The following is a 27,886-nucleotide window of genomic DNA, read 5'->3' as shown; positions in this document are numbered from 1 at the left end:
GCTACTCCTCTGTATTTTGTAGGGTTATGTGGAAACCGTGTAGCTGCTTAAATCTTGTCATACTGAAAGTAGTTAACAGACAAGAAGACAGAATTCAGTGTTTGATAGATTAGTCATTTCTAACTTAAAACCTATGACATATACATGACTATACAATCAAACCGCTGGTAGTTGGGTTGAAGACAACAAAGCTTGTAAATATGCTTTTGAATTAGAACGCCATTGCTAAATGGTATTATAAACTAAAACCTCATGACATACAGGAATATCTGTCATCTGATGGGAGAAATAAGATGAACTAACAGCATTCTTGTGACTTGCAGGAAGTATTTTATTAGGTAACAAAGATCAGAACAATATCAAACTTGAGAAACAACAAAACTGTTAAATATGCTAACAAGAGTCAAACTATTTGCCTTCACCTATAAATCTAAGATCTTACACAAAACGTTAATAGAAGTAATATTGCATTTCCATAAATGCTTTTCCCCAATACACAGTCTAAAATAAATGCTCCTGTCCTTGCCCTAATAATGCATCAAAACAAACTCAAATGATTAGCTCTGCATCATTCTGAAATAACATGAAATGTATGCAGTGAAATGTCAGCAGATCATGTCAGATAAAATCCACAAAGCAGCACCAGGTTTGCACGCTACATCCTGCCGACCTGAGTGGTGACAACGGTATTGCCAGACTGATGGCGGGCCCTGATCTTCAGCTCTCTATTCATCTGGCACCACACACAGACGTAGCACCACATTACATTACAGCAGTCATCGCAGCATGAGCCCTGCAGAGAAGAAACAGGAAATTAGCTGAGTTCTCAGTACTCATCAATGATGTTCTGATTTATTAAGATGCACCTTGTTGCTCAAATACTATTATCTACCTGTCAAGCTATTGTCTTTGGTATTTCTCATATAGTATAAATAATGTGAAAGGTGTTACAAACGCTGCTGCAGGCTGCAACAAAGAGTATGAAGATTTGATTTAAAACTGGAGAAAGCTTTTAATAACCAAATAATTCATTTAAAACCAGAGATATTGGGACCATTTTAAAGGATGACAGGAAAATCTGTCTCATTGAAAGTAAAATACAAAGAAATAAGGGGTGAATTAAGTTTGTCCATGTCAGAGATAGCTTTTGTTTGGTTTCGTTTAGTAAAAGTTGATTTTTTTACAGCTGTGTTAGAGTTTGTAGGCGTGTTCCTTACTGCAACTCGTCTCTGTGACATTTCTGTAGAACACAGAACGTGTGTTTGGACTGCAGGAAATAACAGCACAGCTTTCTTGCCAGTAGGCAGGTGTGAAAATACGTCCAGAACATGACTTATCTGACAATTAGTTTAATCCATCCCTCTTTCTGTGGTTGCACCATCTGATAGCTCAATGTTTTACCACAATCTATGGATCTCACTCTGAAATCTCTCATGAGCCCCTTCTTTGATCACCTCTAACTCAAATCCCAAAATAGTTCAACAGGTCAAACCCAAACTCTGGTTCCAGATGATTTAATGCAACACAGTTTGTGATTTTTGGAACAAATATTGTGAAAAAGGTGACTTCAGTCTTTGCTCCTCTACAGATCTCTTTCGTTTTTGCTTTTTGGTCACACCTAAATGTTTCTGCTATTAAAACAAGCAGTTTTCAAATGATAGTTTTATTTTTAATTTTCTTTAACCCTGACCATATGTGAAAAAATAACTGTCCCCTTTGTTAATTAAAACCTGGAACCTGTATGACAACACGAAGTAGACTACAATAACTGAACGAAAGAGTAAACCTTCATTGGATTAGATTTTGATTCAAGGTCTATACATGTCAAGAATTAGTTTTTCTGGTTTGTTGATTCCTGCTATTGAAAAATTGTTGTTTTGTTTAGTAAAATAGTTTAGCTTCTACTCCTCCTTGAACTGCCACCTTAACTTGTTGGAGTGGTTTGAGTGCTCGGATGATCCCAGAGGCTATTATGAATGCCCCAGGTAGGGTCTGCAGTGGCAAACAGGCTCTGGGTGATGGGTGAGACAAAAGAGCGGTTCAGAAGCCTTCATGAGGACCAGCACAACAAGCCACGTGACGTGGCCCGGTACAGCAGAGCCCCACCTGGTGACTGGATTACTCCAAGCGGGAAGCTGCTGGGCCTAGCTAAAACGAGAGATACGAGGCCATGCCCCAGTAGGCCCACCACCAGCAGGGGGAACCATGAGGGACCTGTGCAAAGAGGATCAGGTGGCGGTCGAAGGCGGAGAACTTGGCGACCCAATCCCTGAACACTTAAACTGCCTCTAGGAACACTGAATGTCACCTCGTTGGGAATTAAGGAGCCCGAGCTTGTGCAGGAGATCGGGAGGACATCTGTGCCAGTCACAGATTGTTGACAACAAACACCATGTTCAAGCATTAGGGTGTTCATCAGTGCACTTGGCATCAGGACAGCTTAGGGTGGAAGTCGATGATCGACTTTGCAGTCGTGTCTTCTGACCTTTGGTCGCATGTCTTGGACACTCGGTTGAAGAAAGGGGCTGAGCTGTCTACTGATCACCACCTCAGGGTGAGCTGGATCCGCTGAAAGAGGAAGAAGCCACACAGACTTCGCAGGTCCAAGCGTATAGTGAGAGTTTGCTGGGAAAGTCAGGCGGAGCCGTCAGGTCATTTATCTCCCACCTCTGGAAGAGCTTTTTCCTGGTGAGGCTAGAGACATACAGTCCAAGAGGACCATGTTCTCTTCCTCTATTATCGATGCAGCCACCCATCGCTGTAGCCATGAGGTCTGTGGTGCCTGTTGCATTGGCAACCCCAGAACCCCATGGTGGACACCGTCATGGCCCACTGCTTTGTAGGATTCAGGTGTTTCCCTGGTTCAACAGGCCTGGGTTACCTTGATGGTCAGACCTCTTCAGAAATGAATGACACAAACTGTCATGATAAAACATTTACTTGTGTCACGTGTGTGCTCGCAGGAAAACAGAGTTAACTTTACTGGGCATGCATGGAAACCCCAGGCACTGTCACGGAGTAAAACAAAGTACATTGTCTTCGCTAACATTATAGATTTCAAGTAGTAGTAGCAGATTTTTACGACCACCAAATACAACTCTTCCCCATGGCCTCACCGAACTCCTCCCAGGCTGGACTTTTTGCCTCCCTTACTGGGGACCAGAGGAGAAAACACTAAACTGTTGCACCGCTAAAAGAGGTCAATGAGATGACACTTGTTACTCGCAAGTTATCATGATATAAAATCAGGTAGGTTAAGGACTAGCAGCCAGCGACTGTAAAAGTAGACATGCATCAATACAACAAAGCGGTTCTGAAGTTCCCAGACTTACAGGAATGTTGTGGCGCTCTCTAATGTTGGAGCGGAGTATGCAAGACACCACACCGCAGACGTCCAGGAGCGGCATGCAGGGACACCATCCATATTTACTGGCAGTCTCGCACTGCATGCACGGGAAACACCACAACCCACAGCAACCTGTTGGAGGGATGGAGAAAATTTGATTGTGCAATTATGCTGTATTACTGAAGCTGTTTTTGTGTATTTTCATCAGGTTTCACCAAGACACAAAGCAGTATTCACTGTAGCAGATATAGGCTAATTTATTATCTAAGTTATTATATTAGTGCTCATTAACTCAACCTGTCTCTTCAGTTGATAAAACTCAAATCATTCTTAGAACTTGGCAATAAAACCTATTCCACTATAAGCATGAATTAAACTTCATTAAACTAAGATCTGCATTCATAACAAAGATTTCTTATATTCTTTAGGATCACATCTAATGTGAACCAGTAATCAAAAACAGAAGAAAAATATTTTTACTTCAAACCTACACACAATTTATTGAGAGAGGTAAAGGTGTAAAATATTTTCTATAACAATTAAAGTTGGGATTACTGTCAGTTTTAACACAACTCAGCACTTCCCACTTTTCCATCAGTCTAACACATCCAAACCCCAATACTAGCCTTGAAAAGCTGTAATCTAGATTGGCTTTGGTACACAGAAATGGCAGGTCGGTACGTTTTCGGTATGTTTCAGTTAAGTAAAGTAAATCAAAAGCATGATTTTTTTTTTTACTTCAATCAGCAGTAATGAAGAATGTTTTTAAATTTCTGAAATTAATTTGATTCCATAATGTTCTAAAACTTAAAAAATGACTAGAGATTTGGTTGGATTTTCAATTCATAAAGTAGTATAAGCAGGCATAGCCAATGCCTGGATAGATACATTTACAACAACATACTCAATTAAAAACAGTCGATATTTAGAAATATTTAAATATGACTGTGCCCATATTTGAGAACAAAACATGTCTAAGCCACTTTGAATCTGTCTTGATATTTCGACAATCTAGTGTCCGAGCTGTACCTGAATGCAGCATGAGCAGCTTTTGGGAAATTCCCCTCCAATCAACAGGGATTCCTACTACTTGCCTCTCACAGGATGTACTGAGTTTGGATTGATTGGAGGCTACATTTAGCCAGATTTGCACGTCAGCTGATTTTTCTCTGGATTCTGTGATTTTTGAAGTTGTTTCAGGCCAGCAATTAAGTCCAGTGCGTAGCGATTTACATACCTTATCGCTGTTGAAAAACGCTGAAGTAAAGCTTTGGTTTTGTCCACCTTTCTTTTTTCATCTTCACTGTAGCTAAATAAGAAACTTTAAACTTTAGCAGACTTTAGAGATAGCCGTACTCTCTGTTTAGGTTTGTTTTTCGGCATTGCTTTTTAGAGTTACGCAATGGACCACAGCGATGCAGCGATTTTAATCCATTCTTGCAGGATAGTGGCCAGGTCACTACGTGATACTGGTGGAGGAAAACGTTTCCTGACTCGCTCCTCCAAAATACCCCAAAGTGGCTGAATAATATTTAGATCTGGTGACTGTGCAGGCCATGGGAGATGTTCAACTTCACTTTCATGTTCATCAAACCAATCTTTCACCAGTCTTGCTGTGTGTATTGGTGCATTGTCATCCTCATACACGGCACCGCCTTCAGGATACAATGTTTGAACCATTGGATGCACATGGTCCTCAAGAATGGTTCGGTAGTCCTTGGCAGTGATGCGCCCATCTAGCACAAGTATTGGGCCAAGGGAATGCCATGATATGGCAGCCCAAGCCATCACTGATCCACCCCCATGCTTCACTCTGGGCATGCAACAGTCTGGGTGGTACGCTTCTTTGGGGCTTCTCCACACCGTAAATCTCCCGGATGTGGGGAAAACAGTAAAGGTGGACTCATCAGAGAACAATACATGTTTCACATTGTCCACAGCCCAAGATTTGCGCTCCTTGCACCATTGAAACCGACGTTTGGCATTGGCATGAGGTACCAAAGGTTTGGCTATAGCAGCCCGGCCGTGTATATTGACCCTGTGGAGCTCCCGACGGACAGTTCTGGTGGAAACAAGAGAGTTGAGGTGCACATTTAATTTTGCCATGATTTGGGCAGCAGTGGTTTTATGTTTTTTGGATACAATCCGGGTTAGCACCCGAACATCCCTTTCAGACAGCTTCCTCTTGCATCCACACTTAATCCTGTTGGATGTGGTACGTCCTTCTTGGTGGTATGTTGACATTACCCTGGATACCGTTGTTGGATCACTTGTTTGCTGAGTATTGGATTATCTGCCCGTTGTTGGACGTCACTGTGCCCCTCCAATGGCATCGGCCATTTTGTACCCAGGACAGCCCGCTCCTACATATCCCATCAAGCATTGCGACTGATATGACTGGGCGTCCCCAGTCTGACGTCACAGGATGCTATATAGGAGGCGCTCATGTTTGAAACACTGCCTTCAGCTGGAACCCCACATCCAGGGATCGAAGAGCGTCACTTTAAGAGAAGAACTCTGTCCAGAGTTTCATTCATTCTCTCTCGTTGGACAACGAACTATTCATAACTGAATTTTTTGGACTAGGAAGGCCAGAGATTTCACTTTTGCCGATCGAAGACGTGAGTTAACACGTAACTGGAGACACGGAGTTTCGGAGAGACGAACCGCTACCGTGTTTCATTTTCAAGTCGACTTTGATGGTCAGATCATATTTTTCCTTTTTGTCAAGAAGACCAAAGGACAAAGACTGACTGTTCCCCTGAAGTTAATTGTGAACGCACATTAACTCAACCCCACGTTTCCTCGCTCGAATTCCCTCGCTCAGGAAGAAGACGACACAAGTAAAATCCATTTCTTCTTTTTATTTCTTTATTCAAGTCCTGGGCAGGGTCAGAGGTTGTAGAAGCAATCAGAATCGCTGGTTAGGATCTCATGTGTTCTGAATAATATGTGCATGTAACCTTGCTTGTTTGAAACTTTGATGTGTTATGTGATATCGGGATCCGCCGTGTTCCCCAGAGCTGTCTGTGTTTACTATCTGAACGCAGGTGCGTTGCAAAACTGGACTGTTAAAACGACCTCATGGTAAAATTCTCCATTTTACCTTTGTCTTCAATCTCACTGTGCTAGCTTGCCGCCAAAAGTTATCAATCCTTTGTTTCAGGAGTAAAGGGGGGAAGTTTTATGATCAGAAGATCATAAAAGACACTCTAAGCTGCGCTCCAAACCCCCACCAGTCATCACCACACCCCACTTTTCATATCTTCTCCTTTCCTCTGTTGTGCCATAAACTGCTGGTTGACTCCATACATACCCACTACCGTTTGTTGATTTTGTTTATTTAGATGTGTTACCCCTGTGTTTGTAGAATTTTGCATGTTGAGTAGGTGAAAATTAATAAATATTCACATAGATAAAGAGAGAGCGTTTGGTGTTTCATTGTGTGCAAAAGTGATGTGTCAGTCAAAATAAGGTTCAAGTTCCACACGTTTCGGCAGAAACGGTCGATTAAACAGTGACATCTCCGGCAATAGTTATTAACTATTACGGAGTATTTAACGGTTGTAATTGTCAGAGGCGTCGAGCCACAATTACAACACCAGAAACCTCTCTGGTCTCGATTCGTAAATGAGGATTTATGGTTAAGAAATTGATTTTGTCAGATTATGATTTGTAATTATAATTATTGATCAAGATTATTCAATCAATAATCATACTCCTAACATATGGCGTCCCTTTGACGGGCCTTAAAAAGACAGACATCAAATCACTGTTGCACAGAATGAACAGTTGTGATCTCCGTTAACAAGACGTTTATTGGGAGACTTGAGTTTCGCACAGAACGTTTGTGAATTAGGGGATTTCGATTAGGTTGTGCTCAGTTCTACTGCAAAGGATAACATTAGCTTTCAGAGGTGTTTGTTGTGGATGCAAGGTGAAAGTTGGTTTAACTTGTGGAAAAGTTAAAGTTAATTTCCAGTCGCCAGCCTGCTGCTGCAGCTGTAAAAACCAGCGCTGATAAGCAGCAGACCTGCCCCAGTGGCCACTGAGCGTAATTACAGTTGTGACCAACATTCTCCCAGTCAGTTAGAGAACAACACCTACATCTGGTGGCCATTTAATAGATTACAGATTGCAGCTGGATTTCCCAAACCGCAGACCTGCACTCAGTACCATCTGGTGGTCACTAGTGCGAATTGCATTTCCTACGTTGATATTTTTTTTAAATCACTCAATTCATTAACACAGGCAGATTATTCCATCACCTATGATCAAAAGGGCATAACTTAAAGTTGAAAGTTGAAGTTACAGATCATTCATTACCACTTTTGAAAAATTTTAAGCATTTTTGCTGGGTTTTAGTGTGTGAAGCATGTTTTGATCTGACTCATAAAACTAACTTAGTTGTTTAACAGGAAGGTAGGTGATTCATATTAGAGAACACTAACATTTATTTGAAGCTAAGAACAGCATTGAATGTTTAGTTTCGTTTCCCATTTTTAAAATTTTATTTTGAACTTGGTTTCTGGGTTATTTCAAAAAAAAAAAAAATTCTTTCCCTTTTTCCTTTTTTTTTTGCATGTTTGCTTGATTAACCCCATTAAAGCATAGACTTGGGTAAGCCACAGTTTGAACGGTCAAACCTGTGTGCCCATTTTAAGCAAACCCATACACCTGGAAGAGACAGGTATGAATCAGACAGCTAGCTGAATAGCTAAGCCTGTTGTGTGCAGCTAATTAAGTTTAGCAATCCCTAATCACTGAATAGCTTAGCCTGTTGAATTGCTGCTAATTTCTTTAGTGCTGGTTCACAAATAAACAGTTTGTGTGTTTGCATTGTGCATTTTGGGCCAAAGATGGAGGGAACATCCCAGACTGCAGCTGGAGATGTGTGTATGGTGGAGGACCCCATAGGAATGCAGGCACAAGAGGTGATAGGGTCATTGATTCTGCTGTCCCCCGAGGAGCGTAAAGGCCTCAATGATTATGGCATTGAGCAATGTGAAGCCAGGATTCAGGAGTTGCTCCAAGTCATTAGAAACCCACCGAAGGACAGACGGGTCTCAGATGTGTTAGGACAGCTCACTCTGTTGTATCAGCGAAGGTTAATGTTGGAAGTTGACCAGCGCGTTAAACTGCAGTTCGAGCTGAATGATACGTTGCAGACGGTGGATGTCCTTCGAGGGGAAATAACAGAAGTGGGAAATAGATTAGAAGCAATAGAGGGTAGCCATGCCACCCCGCCCCCCCTGGAAGAATGGGGGGACGAACCGAAACCCACCTCACAGGTTGAAACCTTTGGAGGTGAGCCACACCTGCGAAACCCTGAGAGAACCTGCAGGTCAGATCTGGAGGATGTAGAAGCTGCTCTCCAGAGATTACCTTTCCAGGCTCATGGGGTTCCCCAGACATCCACCGAGATAAGAACGGGGATAAGTAGTCAGAATAGGTTCAGTGGTGCGGTGCCCCGCCCCACTGCAATCAGCAGCCATGAACGGTACCTAGCTGGGGACCAAGCAGGTGTAAATAGTTCACGGTTCAGATGCGAGCAGCCGTCAAACGTGACTCGCAGTACGGTCCTCTACGATCCCTCACCTCCGCCACGGCGACAGGAGTGCCGCCCCTGGGATTCAGGTAGCTCCTACCGCCCTCAACCGCTGCCCAGGACCCGAGTCCGGGAAGCACAGGGCCCACAGTTATACCGGGAGCAGCCTCCACTGCCTCCTCCGAGGATGAGGCGTGATGCACCGATACCCTCTGAGTGCAACCGGAGTGAACTCTCCGATGATGACTCAGATGGGCCGGGACCAATCCCTGAAAGTGGATTGCGCACCCGCCAGCTTGAGTCCCTTGCTAAAGACATAGAGCGTTTCGACCCTAATAAGGCAGAATCAAACATTGATGATTACCTTAGGGAAGTGGAACGCTGTCTTCTAGATTTGTACTGCCCATCAGCACGGGAGAAACTGAAGCTCATCTGGAAGACAACGTCCAGGAGCGTCCATGTTTTCATGAAGAGCCTGACACCCGCAGTCCGAGACCGTTATTCAACCCTTTGCGAAGCTTTAAGGGAGGAATATTCTGTGTACACGGACCGGGCCTCAGCCACACTTGGTGCTTTCGCGATCCAGCAAAAGAAAAGCGAAGCACCCAGGGAGTATTACCGGCGCTTGAGAGCCGTTTACTTCCAAGGACGCAATGCGCCAGGCATTGAGGAGGAACATGCTTTTAAATCCCTGTTCCTCCACAACCTTCATGAAAGTGTGCGATACGAAGTTACTATGTATTGCAGGACCAAGGCCATGAGCATGCAAGAGATCCGCAAATATGCTCAGATGGCGTGGGAAACACGTGCTCGCCCGACCAAGGGATTGGAGAGCGAGGCTAGGGTTTTACAGGTCCAGACTGAAAGAACCAGCCATGCATTAGGAGGTCAGGAAAGGCCTTCAACCAGAACCTATGCAAAGAACAGGTTCAGGGAACAACATAGGTTTGGTCAGCTGGACTGGGGGGGTGGTACTGAATACCAACCACAGTCAAAGTTGCCGGACCACTTCCGGTCAAACAGACGACCTGACCATCACGTAAAGCCTAAAGGTAAACCTGATGGAAGAGGGTGGAACCCACACGCAGAAGGGATTATGGGGAAAGAGATGGAGGAGGCCTTGCGTAAGATGGTGATGGAAGCGGTGCGTCAGGCCACCAGGCCCCCACAACCCTTGAAACAGGAAGCGGACCTAGTTAAACCAGACCCAAACTTCCCATCAGCATGACTAGGCGCGGACCCAGTCTCCACAGCCATCAGAGTCTACCTGATCGGATGGGGAGACAAACCTGGGAAACTCCAAGAACCCCTTGGGACTTCTCCAGGAGAAACACCACAAATCATTGCTCCAAGGTTCTTAGGTAAACTGAACCATAATGAACATATAGGTTACCTACACTATCTCACTAGTATAGGAGGACAGGTCAAACTGAGGTTCCATTTTAAAACAGGATCAGAGATCAGCCTGTGGTTCTCGGTCTCGTTTGAGGAGGCGAGTAGAGCCATGTTCTCCCTCGGTAAACCACTTCAGGCTGAATTTCGTGATGTAAGTATCACCAGCTGCACCCAAAACCGATCATGCATCACTAATTGGGTGGAGCTGGACATTACACCCGCAGACACGGCTCTGGTGCACCCCATCTATAGGTGCACATTAAACAAAGACCTTTGTCTTGGTGGCCAGGACCTGCTGGACAGGCTGGCCCCACTCATTGACGGCCACCAGGACCAACTCTGGGTCCAGGCGGAGGTGCAAAACCCACGGGGTGCACGCAGCGAACGATTTGTTGTGACCAATCAGGTCAGCAGCTTAGAGGAGCCCGAAGGACCTCTCAGGCCCTCATCAGAGCCGGTCATGTGCACCTCCGAGACACAGCTGCACCCAGCCATCCAGGAAACTCCTGCCAGAGGCGGTCATGCATTGCTTGGCTCTTTAAAGAACCCAGGTGTGGACACTTACAACCCCAAAGTGGTGGAAGGTGTACACCTGGAAACCATGTTCATACCAGAAGTGCTACTAGCATTCTGGCTGGGACATCCATCAACCATTAGAGAGCTGTATGACCGTTTGTGCCAAAAAGATCCCTTTGTAACTGAGGCACAACACAGCCACACACTCCTTTTAGTAGACGGGCTCCGCCCTCTCCTCAAGACAGCCAGTGTGCAGATTGGCATCAAACAGCTCTCCCATGCTGTGGATATTGTTCCAACAGACCAAAGGGGGGTCACGTTATCCGACGCCCATTACTCTCCTGTAGGGTGCCATAGGAGCTACAAAGCCACACTCCACACCCTCCTGCAGATGGCGCACTGGCCTCCAAGGTCTCACGACACCCAGGTCTACATCAAAGGATGTTTAACCTGCTGCCAGTTTCAGCCATCCCAGCCAACCAGTAAACCTCCGCTTCAGCGAAGGGGGGTTACATTACCTTGGTTCCACCTTCAGACCAACTGGGTCGAACCAGCTCCAAAATTAACAGGAGGTAACAAATTCCTCCTAACTGCGACATGCAGCTTCATCAAGTGGGCTGGTGCTTGTCAGAAAAGGTTGACACCATCATCCCAGCTGCTGCACTTTGGCTGAACCAGATGAAGTCCTACATCGAACTCTCCTCCCCAAGAACAGAGCTTGTCTCCATGTCCGGGAAAGGAGAGACCAGTGCGTAGGACCAGGGAAATAGGTGCATGTTTCATTAACTCACACTAACATGCACTAATCACTAACAACTTTCTTCAACAGAAACAGTTAAACATATAACTACCTTCTAGGACACAGTCTTAAACTATAAGTTGGCACGATAATTTTCCATAACACTCTGCATGCACAGCAGACCTCACTAAAGTGATTAAGAATGATGTAATGGACACACGGTGCCCGAGATTTCATACAAAATCGTGTTAAAGGAGGTTGGTTCATCTATAGACAGTCCCACCGAGGCACAGATACCCATTGACCTAGTTCTGCTGAACTTAGTAGAGAAATCCTAAGTCCACCACGACAGACACCTTGCAACCTCCACAAACACACCTGGCTTATAGCCTAAATACTGCAATTCGTTTATTATTTTCTCCCTCTTTCCACATCTAGATAGTTTAGAGACAGGAGTCCTATTAAAACCCATCATCATCCGGAAGAGCCAATGGTTTAAGCCTAAACCTGTTTTAACCATTCGTTTTAGATTACACACCGCATACCAGCAGGTTAAGCGTTTACAGGTCAGGATTGATGCCCTCACATTCATTCCCTCACGGTTCATAGCACCGCCTTTGCCAACGACACAGCCAGGGTCCAGTGCCTAATAGAAGTTGGATGAATAAGCTATGAACCATGATTTTGTTTGTTCCTTTTATTCTTATATATACATATATATGTACGATATCTGTTATTGTTTCACTTTGTCTCAGGATTACCAAAGCTGATGACCAAAGAATGTAATGATAATGTGAATGTATTGTCCTGTATTTGTCTCATTGAACAATGTAGAAAGGGATGAGTTTAGTCAGAGTTAGTCCTGCCCAGGCTAACCTCTATCCTGCCCAGTCGTAGGTTTTGAGTAACACAGAGACAATTTTGTTTTGTTCTGCTTCGCCACGGATCACTGATTGCTCAGCAAAGGACAGAATGGTCCCAGTAGCTTCAAAGACTGCGATTCATCTCACCCTTTGAACCTAGGAGGGAATGTTGGACCACTTGTTTGCTGAGTATTGGATTATCTGCCCGTTGTTGGACGTCACTGTGCCCCTCCAATGGCATCGGCCATTTTGTACCCAGGACAGCCCGCTCCTACATATCCCATCAAGCATTGCGACTGATATGACTGGGCGTCCCCAGTCTGACGTCACAGGATGCTATATAGGAGGCGCTCATGTTTGAAACACTGCCTTCAGCTGGAACCCCACATCCAGGGATCGAAGAGCGTCACTTTAAGAGAAGAACTCTGTCCAGAGTTTCATTCATTCTCTCTCGTTGGACAACGAACTATTCATAACTGAAGTTTTTGGACTAGGAAGGCCAGAGATTTCACTTTTGCCGATCGAAGACGTGAGTTAACACGTAACTGGAGACACGGAGTTTCGGAGAGACGAACCGCTACCGTGTTTCATTTTCAAGTCGACTTTGATGGTCAGATCATATTTTTCCTTTTTGTCAAGAAGACCAAAGGACAAAGACTGACTGTTCCCCTGAAGTTAATTGTGGACGCACATTAACTCAACCCCACGTTTCCTCGCTCGAATTCCCTCGCTCAGGAAGAAGACGACACAAGTAAAATCCATTTCTTTTTTTTATTTCTTTATTCAAGTCCTGGGCAGGGTCAGAGGTTGTAGAAGCGATCAGAATCGCTGGTTAGGATCTCATGTGTTCTGAATAATATGTGCATGTAACCTTGCTTGTTTGAAACTTTGATGTGTTATGTGATATCGGGATCCGCCGTGTTCCCCAGAGCTGTCTGTGTTTACTATCTGAACGCAGGTGCGTTGCAAAACTGGACTGTTAAAACGACCTCATGGTAAAATTCTCCATTTTACCTTTGTCTTCAATCTCACTGTGCTAGCTTGCCGCCAAAAGTTATCAATCCTTTGTTTCAGGAGTAAAGGGGGGAAGTTTTATGATCAGAAGATCATAAAAGACACTCTAAGCTGCGCTCCAAACCCCCACCAGTCATCACCACACCCCCCTTTTCATATCTTCTCCTTTCCTCTGTTGTGCCATAAACTGCTGGTTGACTCCATACATACCCACTACCGTTTGTTGATTTTGTTTATTTAGATGTGTTACCCCTGTGTATGTAGAATTTTGCATGAAGAGTAGGTGAAAATTAATAAATATTCACATAGATAAAGAGAGAGCGTTTGGTGTTTTATTGTGTGCAAAAGTGATGTGTCAGTCAAAATAAGGTTCAAGTTCCACACGTTTCGGCAGAAACGGTCGATTAAACAGTGACATCTCCGGCAATAGTTATTAACTATTACGGAGTATTTAACGGTTGTAATTGTCAGAGGCGTCGAGCCACAATTACAACACCAGAAATATCTCTGGTCTCGATTCGTAAATGAGGATTTATGGTTAAGAAATTGATTTTGTCAGATTATGATTTGTAATTATAATTATTGATCAAGATTATTCAATCAATAATCATACTCCTAACACCGTGGCTCTTGATACATCACAAAGACTTGCTGTCTTGGTCACAGATGCGCCAGCAAGATGTGCACCAACAATTTGTCCTCTTTTGAACTCTGGTATGTCACCCATAATGTTGTGTGCATTTCAATATTTTGAGCAAAACTGTGCTCTTACCCTGCTAATTGAACCTTCACACTCTGCTCTTACTGGTGCAATGTGCAATCAATGAAGACTGGCTACCAGGCTGGTCCAATTTAGCCATGAAACCTCCCACATTAAATGACAGGTGTTTCAGTTTCATTGTCCAACCCCTGTACATGCTGAACTGTGACACTGTTGAATTGTTGGTTTTCTGTTATTTTACTACAATTAAATAATTAAGTAGTTTTCAGTTATTCCTTCAACTTTTGTTTTTGTTATCACCACTCATTAAGTGATTGGTTTATAAGTTTGCTTATTATCATTTTCCTGTTGCCTGGTAGTTTAGTTCAGCGTTGCTAGCTTAGTTTCAGAAGTTATCGGCTCAGGTGTTTTGACTTTAAAGTTGAAATACTGTGTTAATAAATTCTCATGTTCTGGAGAGTTGTTCATTCTGTGTAAGTGTCCAGTGCTCGCTGTTTGAGAACGCCAGTGCTCAATTCCCTCCTTCATCTATTGTTCTATAATATGACCTCATCGGGCTGATATTCATAGAACAATACCTGCTGTTTGGCTAATGGTTCCTCATTATCGGGTGGCGCCTTGATTTGTTGGTTTGACTAAAAAGAGAATATTCTAGCTTGATTAATAATTTTGTAAATAATTAATAAAGAATAATTATAATTATTCATTATTAATTATTAACTGGGGACCAGGTGATTTCGTCTCTTCGTTTTGCAGATGATGTGGTCCTGCTGGGCCCCTCTAGCCAAGACCTACAGCATGCGCTGTAGCAGTTCACAGCCGAGTGTGAAGCGGCTAAGATGAGGATCAGATCCTCCAAGTCCGAGGCCATGGTTCTCGACCGGAAAAGGGTGGCCTGTCCTCTTCAGGTTGGAGGGGAGTTCCTGCCTCAAGTGGAGGAGTTCAAGTACCTCGGGGTCTTGTTCACAAGTGAGGGAATAATAGAGCAGGAGATCGACAGACGGATCGTTGCGGCTGCCGCATTAATGGGGACGCTGTGTCAGTCCGTTGTGGTGAAGAGAAAGCTGAGCCGAAAAGCGAAGCTCTTGATTTACCGGTCGGTCTACGTTCCTACCCTCACCTATGGCCATGAACTTTGGGTCATGACCGAAAGAACGAGATCCCGGATACAAGCGGCTGAAATGAGCTTCCTCCGTAGGGTGGCCGGGCACTCCCTTAGAGATAGGGTGAGGAACTCGGCCATCCGGGAGGGAGAGTAGAGCCGCTGCTCCTCCACATCGAGAGGAGCCAGTTGAGGTGGCTTGGGCATCTATACCAGATGCCTCCTGGATGCCTTCCTCGGGAGGTGTTCCAGGCACGTCCCACCGGGAGGAGGCCCAGGGGACGGCCCAGGACACGCTGGAGGGACTATGTCTCTTGGCTGGCTTGGGAACGCCTTGGGCTCCCCCCGGAGGAGCTGGAGGAGGTGTCTGGAGAGAGGGACGTCTGGGTGTCTCTGCTGAGTCTGCTGCCCCCGCAATTCGGTTCCGAATTGAGCGTAAGACGACAAGTACGATGAGTACAAGTAATTATAATTATTAATAGTTGCTGAAAGCCAACAATCATCCTTTGCTTGCCAATCATTCTTGCACTACACTACATTCCCATCATTACTGGCACCCCTGGTAAAGATTTCTATAAATTAATATTTTATAGTAGAAGCTTAATCTCATACTGAAATATTTAGAGTACCTTTATTCAGTGGGGGAAAGAAACAATGTTAATGAAAATAATTCCTATTACCTAAACATACCTGAAGCATTTTCATTTGATCAGTGTCTAAGAACCTTAAATTAGTCATCTGTGACTTCATGTTTCCCTGGGGTATAAATATAATATGACACAAAAGCCCATTTCTCTCAGCTGGTCTTTAAAATGGGAATAACCAGAAAACATACAATTCAAGTAAAGGCTGGGTGAGGGCAAATGTTTATGTTGTTATTGTGCACATTGAGCAGGAGGATAAAGGAGATAGAAAACAAAACATTGGGTCATGTGACCAAAACAACACAAATGTTGCAATGTTAGGTGACAGGTTCATGTGACCTTAACAGCCCAATTAATGATTCTAACAACTCTACTAATGTAACTGATATGACTACAACCTATAACCCTTGAAACATAAAACCCCTTTTTCAGAAAGAAACAAGAGAAGTCCAGTTCCCTTCTGTTTGTACTCTTACAATAGTCCTGTCCTGGATGACGGATAATCTATACCGAAGAGGTAAAAAAAGAAAATTTTAAAGCCCTCATGGAACTGCAGCAAGGAGTGGTATCTTTGGGTCGCCACATCACCATAACCATTAGATGTTATCTACATGGAAACTGGTTCTTTTGAATGCAAGCCAGGTAAAAGTCATACAATGACAAATATTAATATTAAGGTTTGCTAAGTACTTCTCAGACTTTACATGGAACCGTTAAGTCAAATGAGACTAAAATGTAACTTTTGCCACAAAAATGACAGATGGGCCTGGTGTAAAACAAATGATAAATATGTGGAAAAGCCTTTTAGCAGGATATTGAGTAGAATTAGAGCTGTTTGTTCATCTGACTTACAGGTGCCCATCTCGGTGCAGCAGTCGCAGACGCCGGTGCTCCATGTCCCAGGACCATAATTGCTGGAGACGACTGTCACCACCTGAGCTGGCTGCGGTTGGTAAGCCATGTGTGGAGGATACAGAGCTGACACGAACCCACTGAAAAAGGAAATGCATAATTTTTATTTTTTACTTTGCATATTGTCTCACATTCTTCCTGTCAAAAGAGAACACATGACAATTCATGTACATGGTCTGTTGAGCTTGTAGAGGTTGTTATTCAGACAGCTTTGAAAGGGTATAAATACTTTTTTCATTATTAAAGTTTTCTGAATTAAATGTAAATAAAATAATCAATTCATTACCTGTCTTATTTTCTATCCAAAACAAATTTATTGGTTGAATTAAAAGTTTTACTTCTGATTTTACCTCTTGATTTCCAACTAATCGATATGATACAAAAAAATAATTCAAAGATACTCATTTGCGGCAAAATCAATACAAACTCATCCATTCACATTTGCCCAAAATGTTGCACTTTTTCAGGCAGCAGCGCTGCAATAACAGAGACACTACGCCCTTCCCCAACCAAGGCGCATCGCACCAAACCAAACCAGTTTTTACTTCTAACATGTCGAGTACAGCCAGAAAAAAAAACACAGCCTTTTTAGCCTACATGGCAAACACAAAAGTGTAATTATATACATTATGTGTGATGTTTAGAAATGAAACGTTACAACAAAAGTAGCCTTTTTCACAGTCATTTTGACAATACAGTTTTTATTCATTTCTATATACTTTTTCACTTGACTTCTATTGTTTTCAAGGGGTCTCATGAAAATGAGAATTTATGTCTTGGTGAGATTTAGCTTGTACAAATAGGTCAAATAAAGAAAATCGCAATATATTAATGGAAATCTCATAGTATAATTTTGTGTCTTATTCTGTCAAGTTTCTGGTGGATACAAAAAGGTTTCATCCTTTATAAAAACATCAGTTTAAAAACATATTTCTATACAAGTGAATGAATCCATTTGTCAAAGTTAATAATTAAGAATCACACCCATGTCCTTAACACCTCAAAGCTAACCAAATCTACACAAAAGGTGCAAGAATTACCCCTGGATCTCCAAAAGGACCGCCTGTCTAATTATTATGGCTGCACAATATGTTGTCATGATCAAATACAAGAATTGGACAGAAAATGTGTGAGAAAGCAGCCAAAGATCGAAGAAAAACTGTAAAAACAGCTTTAGAAGGCTGGAGGACTACTGATCCAAACCACTTTAAAAGAAACAAGACACTCTAGCTGCTGGTAAACAATATAGAAGGAAATGAAGAGTGATACAAACCCCAACTCAGTAGTGTACGTGTTCAGAGGGAGTCTGTTTACTATAAATAGCGGTTTGATGGCGCCATAAACCACAATTTCAAAAACACTGCTGGTTCTACGCTACAGGAAAAACTAAGTGGGGGAAAAAGCTATCTGTCTATCAGGCAACACAAAGCAGTGCATAACTTTGCAGAGGTGTGAAGGAAAATTATGCAGGTTTAAAACTGTTTTTAAAATCACATTTTTTTTAGCCGTCTTTACTCTGACATCCCGAAATAAAATTCAGTACTCAGAACCAACTAGTATGTCATCTATTCTCATAAACATAAAATGCAGCTTTTCAATAAAACCCTCAGAGGTTTGTTAGAGAACATTAGTGAACAAACAGCATCATGAAGATCAAGGTACACAGCAGACGGGTCAGAGAAAAAGCTGTGGAGAGGATTAAAGCAGAGTAAGGTTATAAAACAATATCACAAGCTTTGTAGTTTGCCACAAGCAATGTAGGTGACCCTGCAGGTTAGATGAGACCAACACAGAATTTTTTGGCCAATATACAAAATCCTATTTTTAACAAAAAGCACTACACATCATCCTGAACACATCATGGTGGCAGCTTTATGCTGTGGGCATGCTTGTCTTCAGCAGGGAGAGGAAGGTTTGTGAGATGATGGGAAGAGCTTAATTCTCAATCCTGGAGTTAAAACCTGTTAGAGGTTACAAAAGACTTGAGACTGGGGGCCCAGGTTCACCTTCCAGCTCCCAGTTTTAGTCCATGAGGCAGACACCCGTCTGGTTTTAAGGCTAGGCTTAAAATTTTCCTTTTTGATACAGCTTATAGTTAGAATGGCTTAGGGTATCCTGCGCTATCTCTGTAGTTATGCTGCTATAGGTTTAGGTTGCTGGAGGACACAATGAGCACACTCAGTATGAGGAATTGCTGCAAAGTCAACGCAATTTATAATAAGTCTTTGCAAACACAACATGTTCCCACCACCTGGAAAGATGCTGTTGTGGTTCCCGTCCCTAAATCTAATTGTCCTAAAACAGTTAATGATTTTAGACCAGTAGCTCTGACCTCAGTCTTAATGACAATTTTTGAAAGGGTAATTAGAGATGAGATTTTAAGTCAGACTCAACATTTTTAACACCCCATGCAGTTTGCCTACAGGCCTCACAAAGGAGTGGAGGATGCAACCCTCACTCTGCTAAACCTGTTTTTTAAACACCTGGATTTTAATGGGACACACACCAGGTTCTTATTTGTGGATTTTTCCTCTGCGTTTAATACAATCCAACCTCACATTTTAATCAAGAGGCTCCTTGAACAGTTTGTCTTAAGTAACAATCTGGCTGGTTGTATTTTAGATGCTTTAATCAACAGGACACAGAGAGTGAAGTAAACAATTGTCTCAGATTTTAAACATGCTTCCACTGGGTCACCTCAAGGCTGCGTACTGTCACCTCAAATTTTTATTTTATACACAAAAGAGTGTCAGAGCAGACATGACAACAGGTTCATCATATAGTATGCAGATGATATGCAGATGATTTGCCCAATGGTGTGAGGAGTCTTACCTCCACCTTAACACTGGTAAGACCAAAGATATGATCACTGATTTCAGGAGGGAGCCTCACAAGCCCAAAGTCCCTTTAATTAAAGGCAAAGCCATTGAGAGTGTGGAGACATATAAATATCTTCGGACTATTTTAGATGAAAAATTAAACTTTGAAGTGAACTGTGAAATTCAATGTAAAGTGCCCCACCAGAGCCTTTTCTCCTTAAGGAAACTCAGCCGTTTTAACATTGAACAAACCATAATGACCATGTTTTATTGTCCTTTTATCGAATCGGTTTTATTTTTTTCTTTAGTGTCTTGGTTTGGTCATACAACCTTGAAAGAGAGGAGTTCCCTGCAGCAGATTGTTAAACTGTCATCTAGACCGATTGGACAGCCTCTTCTGTTTTAAAATACAACTTTCATTCCCTTCACAGGGAGTTCCAGGTTCTTCCCTCCGAACGGAGATTTTTGGTCCCTAAATGGAGAACTAGACGTTTTAAATCAGCGTTGTTCCTACTGCTGCTACTGAAATGAACAAGCTGAAATGATGCTGAGACTCTCAAAGGATTTTAAAGGATTTTAGTGGACTTCCATGGATTTTGACAGATTTCTTATTTCTTTTAAGGATTGTTAATCACAGCCCAGTATGTTTACTTCAGTCATGTTTTTTAGTTGTTGGTTTTATTTATTTTTACAGTCCGTTTTTTAATTTAATGTCTGGCTCTCTTATGTGTCCTGCTGTGTTCGACTTGTGGAGCCTCAAGCACTTTGAGCATTCCTATATGCGAATGGTTTTAGGTATGTTGATGTTTTTACTTTTTACAGTGTATGTGGGTATGTATGTGTTTTAAACAACTGCAAAACAAATCTACCTACAGGTATAAGTAAAGTAACCTTGAACCTTGAAGCAACTGCTCACAGTCGCTACATGCTCATCCAGGAGGAGTGAATGCTGCAAGTCACTGACTGGATGCAATCTGCTGGGTTTCCTTAGATAGAACACCTTTTAACCAATTTGAATAAACTGACAGCAACCCTTAACAGTTAAAACTAAAGCTGGAAAGGTTTAGATCAGAGCATTTCAATGTGTTAAAATGGTCTAGTGGAAGCCGAAAAAAAGAACCTGTGGTAAGAATTGAAAAATTGATGTTCACAGATGCGCTTCATCCAATCTGACTGAGCTTCAGCTATTTTGCAAAGAAGAATTGACAAATATTTTAGTTTCTAGAAGTGTAAAACTACACATACCAGAACAACATGGAGAGTAAAATGTGGTTGAACAAGGCTGCTGAAAACATTTTCATTTCCGTTGGTGTTTGTTAGTTTCACTTCCTGTTTTTTTTATAGCAATAGGATTATTATTTCTGTAAGTAATGTTGGTTTTGCTTCCCCTATTTTGCATTCTGAGAAGATTGCCGAAAGATAGTCTACCAGTGGTTTTGGTAACTCTGTTACAACTGTAGTGCAATGATGGCTTAGTGGCATCTTATCCACATTTAAACTGATAAACAATTCCTTTCTATGTGCTTTAAACCCTATTCAGCCAGGCTGAGATAGAAAGTGAACAGTGACTGAGAAGAGCTTAGACTACAGGAAGTGGAGAAACACCCCATGCATAGCTAACAGCTAACAAACTACACCTACATGCACAGAAAAACCATAACGGGTTCTCGGGGACAGGAACAAAGAGATCTTATTTCATGATCTGTTTGCTGATGCCGACTTTGGTAGCGAGTGTCTGAGCGTTTTTTTCCCCCTCATTATTTAACCTGGAGATCCAGCCTCATAACACAAGTGATCGCTCCGTGGTGTAAAGGAGCACGTGCATTTAGTTTGGAGGGCTGAATTATACCACTATAAGGAACAGATTCCACCTTTTAATCATGTATTCTCCCTTTGAGATACAAGGAACGTCACTTTTTAATGAGCAGGGATAAAGATGCTGGTGACAGTGAAGCTACTCTCATTGTAGGAGTGCGGTTACTACATCCTGCACATTTACCAGCATTCTTCATAAATATGAGTAAAAAGCCTTCAAATAAATCCATCTTACCTCTGCAGGCCACCAGCTCGCGATGAGCATAGCACACAAAAACAGCAACAACGCACCTGATGGTCAGGTCCTGACACAAAAATGCCACACGAGTGCGACGAGCATTGGTGCATCTGAGCCATTCATGGCCCAACACACACGATGCGACACAAGCATATATATGCCTACATAACGTATTTGTTTCTAATTACACTAAATAATAAAAGTGTCGCATCAAACTAACTGTCCACCTCCTCACTGCCGATGTTGATTTTGGGGTGAATGTTGATCACGGCCAGAGCAGTGGGCCTGGTGTCCGACAACGTGTTGCATAGATATACGTGTTAAGGCGCCTCAGTGTACTGAAGGTCCGCTCTGCTAAGTCAGCGGACACTGGCATGGTCAGAACTTTTGCTATTGTAAAAATCAATAAAACTGTAGAAATCAATAAAAAGTCAAATAATTATACTAATAGCTTTGTTTTTTTTAAATCACAGCTGCAGGCGCCACTGCCATACACAACAAAAAACGTTCTTCAATGTAAATAAATGTATTCAGTGAGTGGGGAAAAAACATTCACCAGTGCTATTTCTGACAACCCTATCACTTCCTGAAGGATAAATGTAAGCATAAGCATTTTTGCAATTTCTACTTTGCTTTTATAAATTGATCGGAGGATATTCGTAACACAGAGGCCATTTTCAGCTAAACCACTTTTCCACATGGGAAAGACAGGAGAACATGCCGCTCTAACAGACCTGTGCTGTGGGCACACAGGTCTGGGTTTTGAGGGTTTTTTATCCTGATCTCCCTTTTCCATCCAGATTTGCAGTTTGACCTTGATCTACATGTTATTACCAGCTTTGTAAATAGCAGTAGCGGTGGTAGTAGTAACATGTAGGCATTTTCTCTGGTCTTTTGTTTCACATTATATCCATCAGGGACAATTTATTCTATATGCTCCAGCTCCAGTGTTTCCTGTTGACGGGGAGGGGGGTCTAAAAAAAAATCACAACATGTAGTAAATTATTAAACGTCTGTACTTGTTCACACGTTAACAATTTAGGTGGGAGAGGAGCCATATTATTTTCAACTTAGGTTGGAGGAAGAAGCCTATTTAAGTCCAAGCAGAGGTCCAGCAGATGCTGGCATACAGAGCGGTGGGCTGGCAAGCACAGAGACATCTCAGTGTTCCTCCTGTAGTTTTGTTGGAGGAGTGAGGCGGACATTCCTTCCTCCCAAGGTCGAGTGAAGTTTTTCAAAAGAATTTTCAAAATAACACTGCAGAGCAGTTTATACCGCAGCTTAAACTGGACTTGCTGGAACGCATAAATATACTTGCAGGACTGCATGCCTTAAGAGCCGGAAGTGGCCGATGAGGGAGCCATGCATGCAAGGAATTTTATTCTTTAATGTAACTCCCCATTTCCAGTTAAGGGTCAAAGATTCTAATGCGGAGATGAAAGCAGCTTCACCAAATCAGTTGTTTCAAATGTTGGTGTTAGGAATCAAATTAAACCTTAAAACGATCACTATTAGGTAATAATGTTTCTGAAATCTTCAAGTTTTTCTATCAACTAAAACAGTGTTGTGTGTTTAAAGAATCTCTAATCTGTGAACTATAATCCAGATCAGGTTTGACTTAATTGAATTAGCTTTAGAATTAGAGCTGATCAAAGAAAGAATAAAAGTATTTCCAAATCCCTGTTTCATGAGTCATTATTTTGCGAATGTTAAAAGTGATGTGAAGACCTGGACACATGAGAAGAATTGAAAAGGAGCAGTAAAGTCTGTACCGTTACTGAGAGTAAATGATGCGCCAACAGAAAGCAGAGATGGTTAACAGTAATGATTAGCCGACCAATCTGGAAGTATATCGATAGATTACTCAACTACTTAAATATTTAGAAATTGCAACCCTTCATTAAGACTTCACAACTTGACTCTAAGTTGCACACAATGCAGAGCTCTCCTGTTCTCTGACTCCTCGGACCCAACCTAACTCTAAACACGTTAATAGCAAACCTGGCCATCAGTTTTCCCCTATTTGCAACATCCTGTGTGACCCAACCCGGCTGTCTTCTCCTTCCTTATTCAGTGAAAGATTTAAAGCAAGACTGAGTTCCCTCTGGGTTGTTTCAAAATGTTTCAAAGTGATTCAGCGTTAATAGTACACAAAGCTTTACTATGCTATTTCCTAAAATCATATCACAACAATCTGATGCACTCTGGTATTTGGCTACCCACAACCATCACCTGGGTTTCCTTCACGTTAAGAAGAATTTCAAAGCAGCCAGAATGAACAGACCGATCTGGACCTAATTTGGTCATGCAATGCAGACATGTAATGAGCATGACTGGTTTGATTCCAAGGAACTGGCACGTCTGGAAGGAGATACCAACGGACGGAAGAGGTGGCATCGTGAGTCAGCATTAAAGTTACGGGCAGATGCCGTGGAACATCTGACAGTCAGTCAGAAAGATGAGTAAAGGTCCCCATTTGGGTGCTGCTAATGACTCTTTTTCTTATTTATTTGGAGTTTTTAGACATTTCTACTCATACAAGTCTTTATCTGAAGCATATGGCCTAACAGTGTCTTAAAGCATCTAAATACCAAAAATGAACTGATTTAATGTGTGAGCACATGATTTTAGAGCACTAGCTCTACCCTCAAAGTCAACATCATTTTCCAATGGAAAACCTTAACCGTTTAGGTAATTCGTTTTTTAAAAATTGAATTTCATTTAATCTTTTTTTGAGAATTCAACTATAAGGTTTTCTTTAAAAAAAGGATTTAAGCAGACCAACGTTGTGTTTCATGCAACAACGTTTAGTCGTTTCTGTAACCCTTGTTAATTGTGAAAAGCCCATTTTCTACAGTAACAAACTTGACGTTTTGACGTTTATTCACCATAAAGGGTTACAGAAACTAAATAAAAGGATTCATATTTAATCAAAAATCACCAGCTGAAAGCTCACACAGCCCGTGATCTCAGCAGATTACCTTGTATGATGTGAAAGGTTTTTGTGTTTGGGTGTTAATTGCGGAATTATGATCTTAAAGAAGCATCAGTTATTTACAAGACAAACCAAAGCAAAAAGGGATGAAACATCCTGCTTAAAAGTCTTGCGTTGGTGCTTTGTTTACTAGCAAAGGAAAAAGCATCTGATGAAGCAGGGCGCCTTCCCCTGTAGGACATGAGAAAACGGACCAACATGTAGGACAATCCACTGCTGTGCCTCTTGATATGAGAAATGGTGACATTATTATTTAATAACCTGAGAAAAAGGTCAGAAATACAAGTACTACTCAGACAGTAATGTCTATATGACTAGTGCACGACCTTCTGCATTGAACTCCTATCTAAAAAAAGCACCACCATGCAAAAGACATACCAATACCATGCTTGTAGATGTATGAAATAATAATTTTTACCTTCCATAAAAAGTAAACATTTTGCTATTTATATAATACATATTTTGAGAAAAATGCACAAAATGCAGAATAGATTTTAAAATTGGCAAAGGTGCTAAATGATGTTTATTTGTGACAATGTGCCATTTTAAGGGATACCAAATATATCTTTTTTAAACTTGATAAAGAGATGTCATTAATTACCTAAGGTTAACAGTGCTGCAAAAAAGTATCTGTATTCTGTTTTTTTGTTGTTGTTTTTTTTGTTGTTGTTTTTTTTGCCACACAGGTCATTAAACAATTTAGAAAGAAAATAAAGCTATTCAAAACCAATCTGGCCTTACATAAAAATATAACTTTTACAGGAACTGGCAATTAGTCTTTTACATTAATGAGGAGAAATTTTACGGAGGGCCAAAAGGGACTAAATTAAATAAATAAGTATTTATCAGGAAATAAATAGATGTGACTGTCCCATGAAATAAATAAATTGAAATACACTATTCAATTATGAAATGCACAATTAAAGAATTAAATGCGCAATTAAATTAAATATACCTTTTAAATGATGAAATTAAATAATTGGTTGTAGTTTTTTTCAAATAAATTTATTTAAAAATACATGTAATTATTTGGCTCTATATTTATTTATTTCATGTCTCCCGTGCAGAAGGGAGACATTAAAAAATAAATGTGGTAACCTCTCCGGGACCTCTAAGCAGGACCTAAATGAGCTCTCTCATGAACTGGTTAGAGATATTTTAGACCAATCTAGGGACATAGAAGCTGGAGATGCTCCCCAAGAGTTTGAAGTAAATAAATTTGAACAACTTCTTGAAGTTATTGGAGTTATTTCTGCACTTGCAAGCAAAGACATTAACATCAGCAAATGTGGAAAAAAGTTGTCTTGACTTGCTGTGTGAAGCAGCCAATCAGATGTTGAGGAGCCGCCCTAATCCCACCCACTGAGTTTGATGGGTCAAGTTGATAGTTTGAATAATTTCATGATGTCGCGCTGAAGGGAGCCATAACATTAATAAATAAATATATTTTTTAATACATTTATTTTTTTTTTATTACATTTAATTATTTAATTTCATCATTTAAAAGGCTTTTTTTTTAATGGGGCATTTCATTATTTAATTGTGATTTTCATAATTTAATGGCATATTTAAATATTTAATGGGACATTTATTTATTTCATTGTATATTAATTAATGTAATTTTGTCCATTTTTGCCCTTCATAGTGAGGTTCGGTGCTCATTTTTATTTGAAGAATTGCTTTAATTCAGTCACATCAGAGGAATCTGAGCATGAACGGCCAGTTAAAAGGCATGCCACAACTTCCCAGATTTAAATCCTGACTTCGACTAGGCCACTCCAAAACCTTTTTTTTTTTCTTTTTTCAAGCCATTCATAGGTGGACTTGCTGATGTGCTTTGAATCATTGCCCTGCTGCGTAACCCAAGTGGGCTTGAGTTCAAGTTCATGTACTGATGGCTGGACTTTCTCTTTCAGGATTTTCTGGAATAGAGCATTTTCATCAATTAGGGCAAGTCAACCATGTCTTGAAGCAGCAAAGCAGCCCCAGACCATCACACTATCACCACCAAGTTGGATAATATAATGTTTTTTTTTTATGAAGTATGTTAGTTCCACACCAGATGTGACAGGATATTCCACTTTGTCTCGTCAGACTGCAAATTTTCCCAAAAGTCTCAGGGGTCATCAAGATGCTTTTTGGTAAATGTAAGACAGACCTTTGTGTCCCTGCAACTCCCCTATTGATGCCAATTTACCTAGTCTTTTTCTTCTCATTAAACCTTGAACAGTCCCCATAATTGAGACAACTGATGTCTGGTGTGCTTCAGTTGTTTTTCAGGGTTCTTTTGTGACCTCCTGGATGAGTCTTCAACAGTTCACCACTGTTCCATGTTTTCCCCATTTGTGGATTATGATTTTCTGGAATCCCAAAGCTTTAGAAATAATGTTGCAACCCTTTGCAGACTCTACTACTGTGTTTAATAGCACATCTAACAGAAACACGTGGGTCCACAGTTAGCTGGTAGGCTGCTGGGTAAGGATTGTATTTGAACATGTGCCTTGCCAGTTTTAATGTTTAAATATAAACCGTTTAATCCATAAATATGCGCTTTCATTAAGGTCTGAAAGCTGCATCTAGGCAAAATGCATCCAGATTTTGCGCACTGGTTCTTATCAGCTTAATGAGATGAAACGGACAGAAAGGCAATATCACCTTTTAACACCGTGTACTACTTAATTAAGCTGTAACGAGCAAACCATTTGTATATGAAATTTACAAATACACACTAGAGTCAAACAGGGAGGAAACTGATATATTTTGATCCATTTTATAATAATAATAAAAAACAGGTAACGTCGCATACAACCTGACTGAAAATGAAGAAACATGAACGCATGTCGCTCTGAAAGGCAGACTCCTGCTACGCAATATGCAGTTTTTAAAGTTTTCAGCCGCTGCTCGTAGTTGGAGTTTGTTTTTTCTTACCTTTTTTAAACTGAGTTGACGAATGGTTTGTGCGCAGAGCTCAGAGTGTGTGCAGAAGTGATTGTCGAGCTCCTGAGTTTCACTTTTCTGTAAAGACAGCGCCCAGCGGGCTCTTGGGGCCACCTATGAGGAAACGTGTCCTTCCGATTAAGACTGACGACGAAATAACGATTAAAAACGTCGAAATGATGAGGGAAAAAGTGCAGAAAGTATATGAACAGTTGAACTGTAAAGTTAACATGTCACTGGCACAAAGATCTGCGACAAGAAAAAAGGCTTGAAATGAATGAG

At 41.5% G+C, this 27,886-nt stretch overlaps 1 protein-coding gene across 1 annotated transcript; it reads right to left on the bottom strand.

Annotated features, from left to right (window-relative positions):
- Positions 1-310: 310 nt before the first annotated feature.
- LOC124881376 (cornifelin homolog B-like) lies at positions 311-27,752 on the bottom strand. Its single transcript, XM_047386959.1, has 4 exons — positions 27,596-27,752; positions 16,741-16,880; positions 3,333-3,478; positions 311-793 (listed from the first exon to the last, which is right to left on the bottom strand). Exons 2-4 carry the CDS (start codon positions 16,847-16,849, stop codon positions 656-658), a joined length of 393 nt encoding a protein of 130 aa, XP_047242915.1. The 5' UTR covers positions 16,850-16,880; positions 27,596-27,752; the 3' UTR covers positions 311-655.
- Between the last annotated feature and the right edge of the window lie 134 nt (positions 27,753-27,886).

Source organism: Girardinichthys multiradiatus, chromosome 14 (genome assembly GCF_021462225.1).
Source record: "Girardinichthys multiradiatus isolate DD_20200921_A chromosome 14, DD_fGirMul_XY1, whole genome shotgun sequence".
Lineage (NCBI taxonomy): Eukaryota > Metazoa > Chordata > Actinopteri > Cyprinodontiformes > Goodeidae > Girardinichthys > Girardinichthys multiradiatus.
The sequence above is the reverse complement of the archived record's forward strand: the minus strand, read 5'-3'. Positions and strand labels throughout refer to the sequence as shown.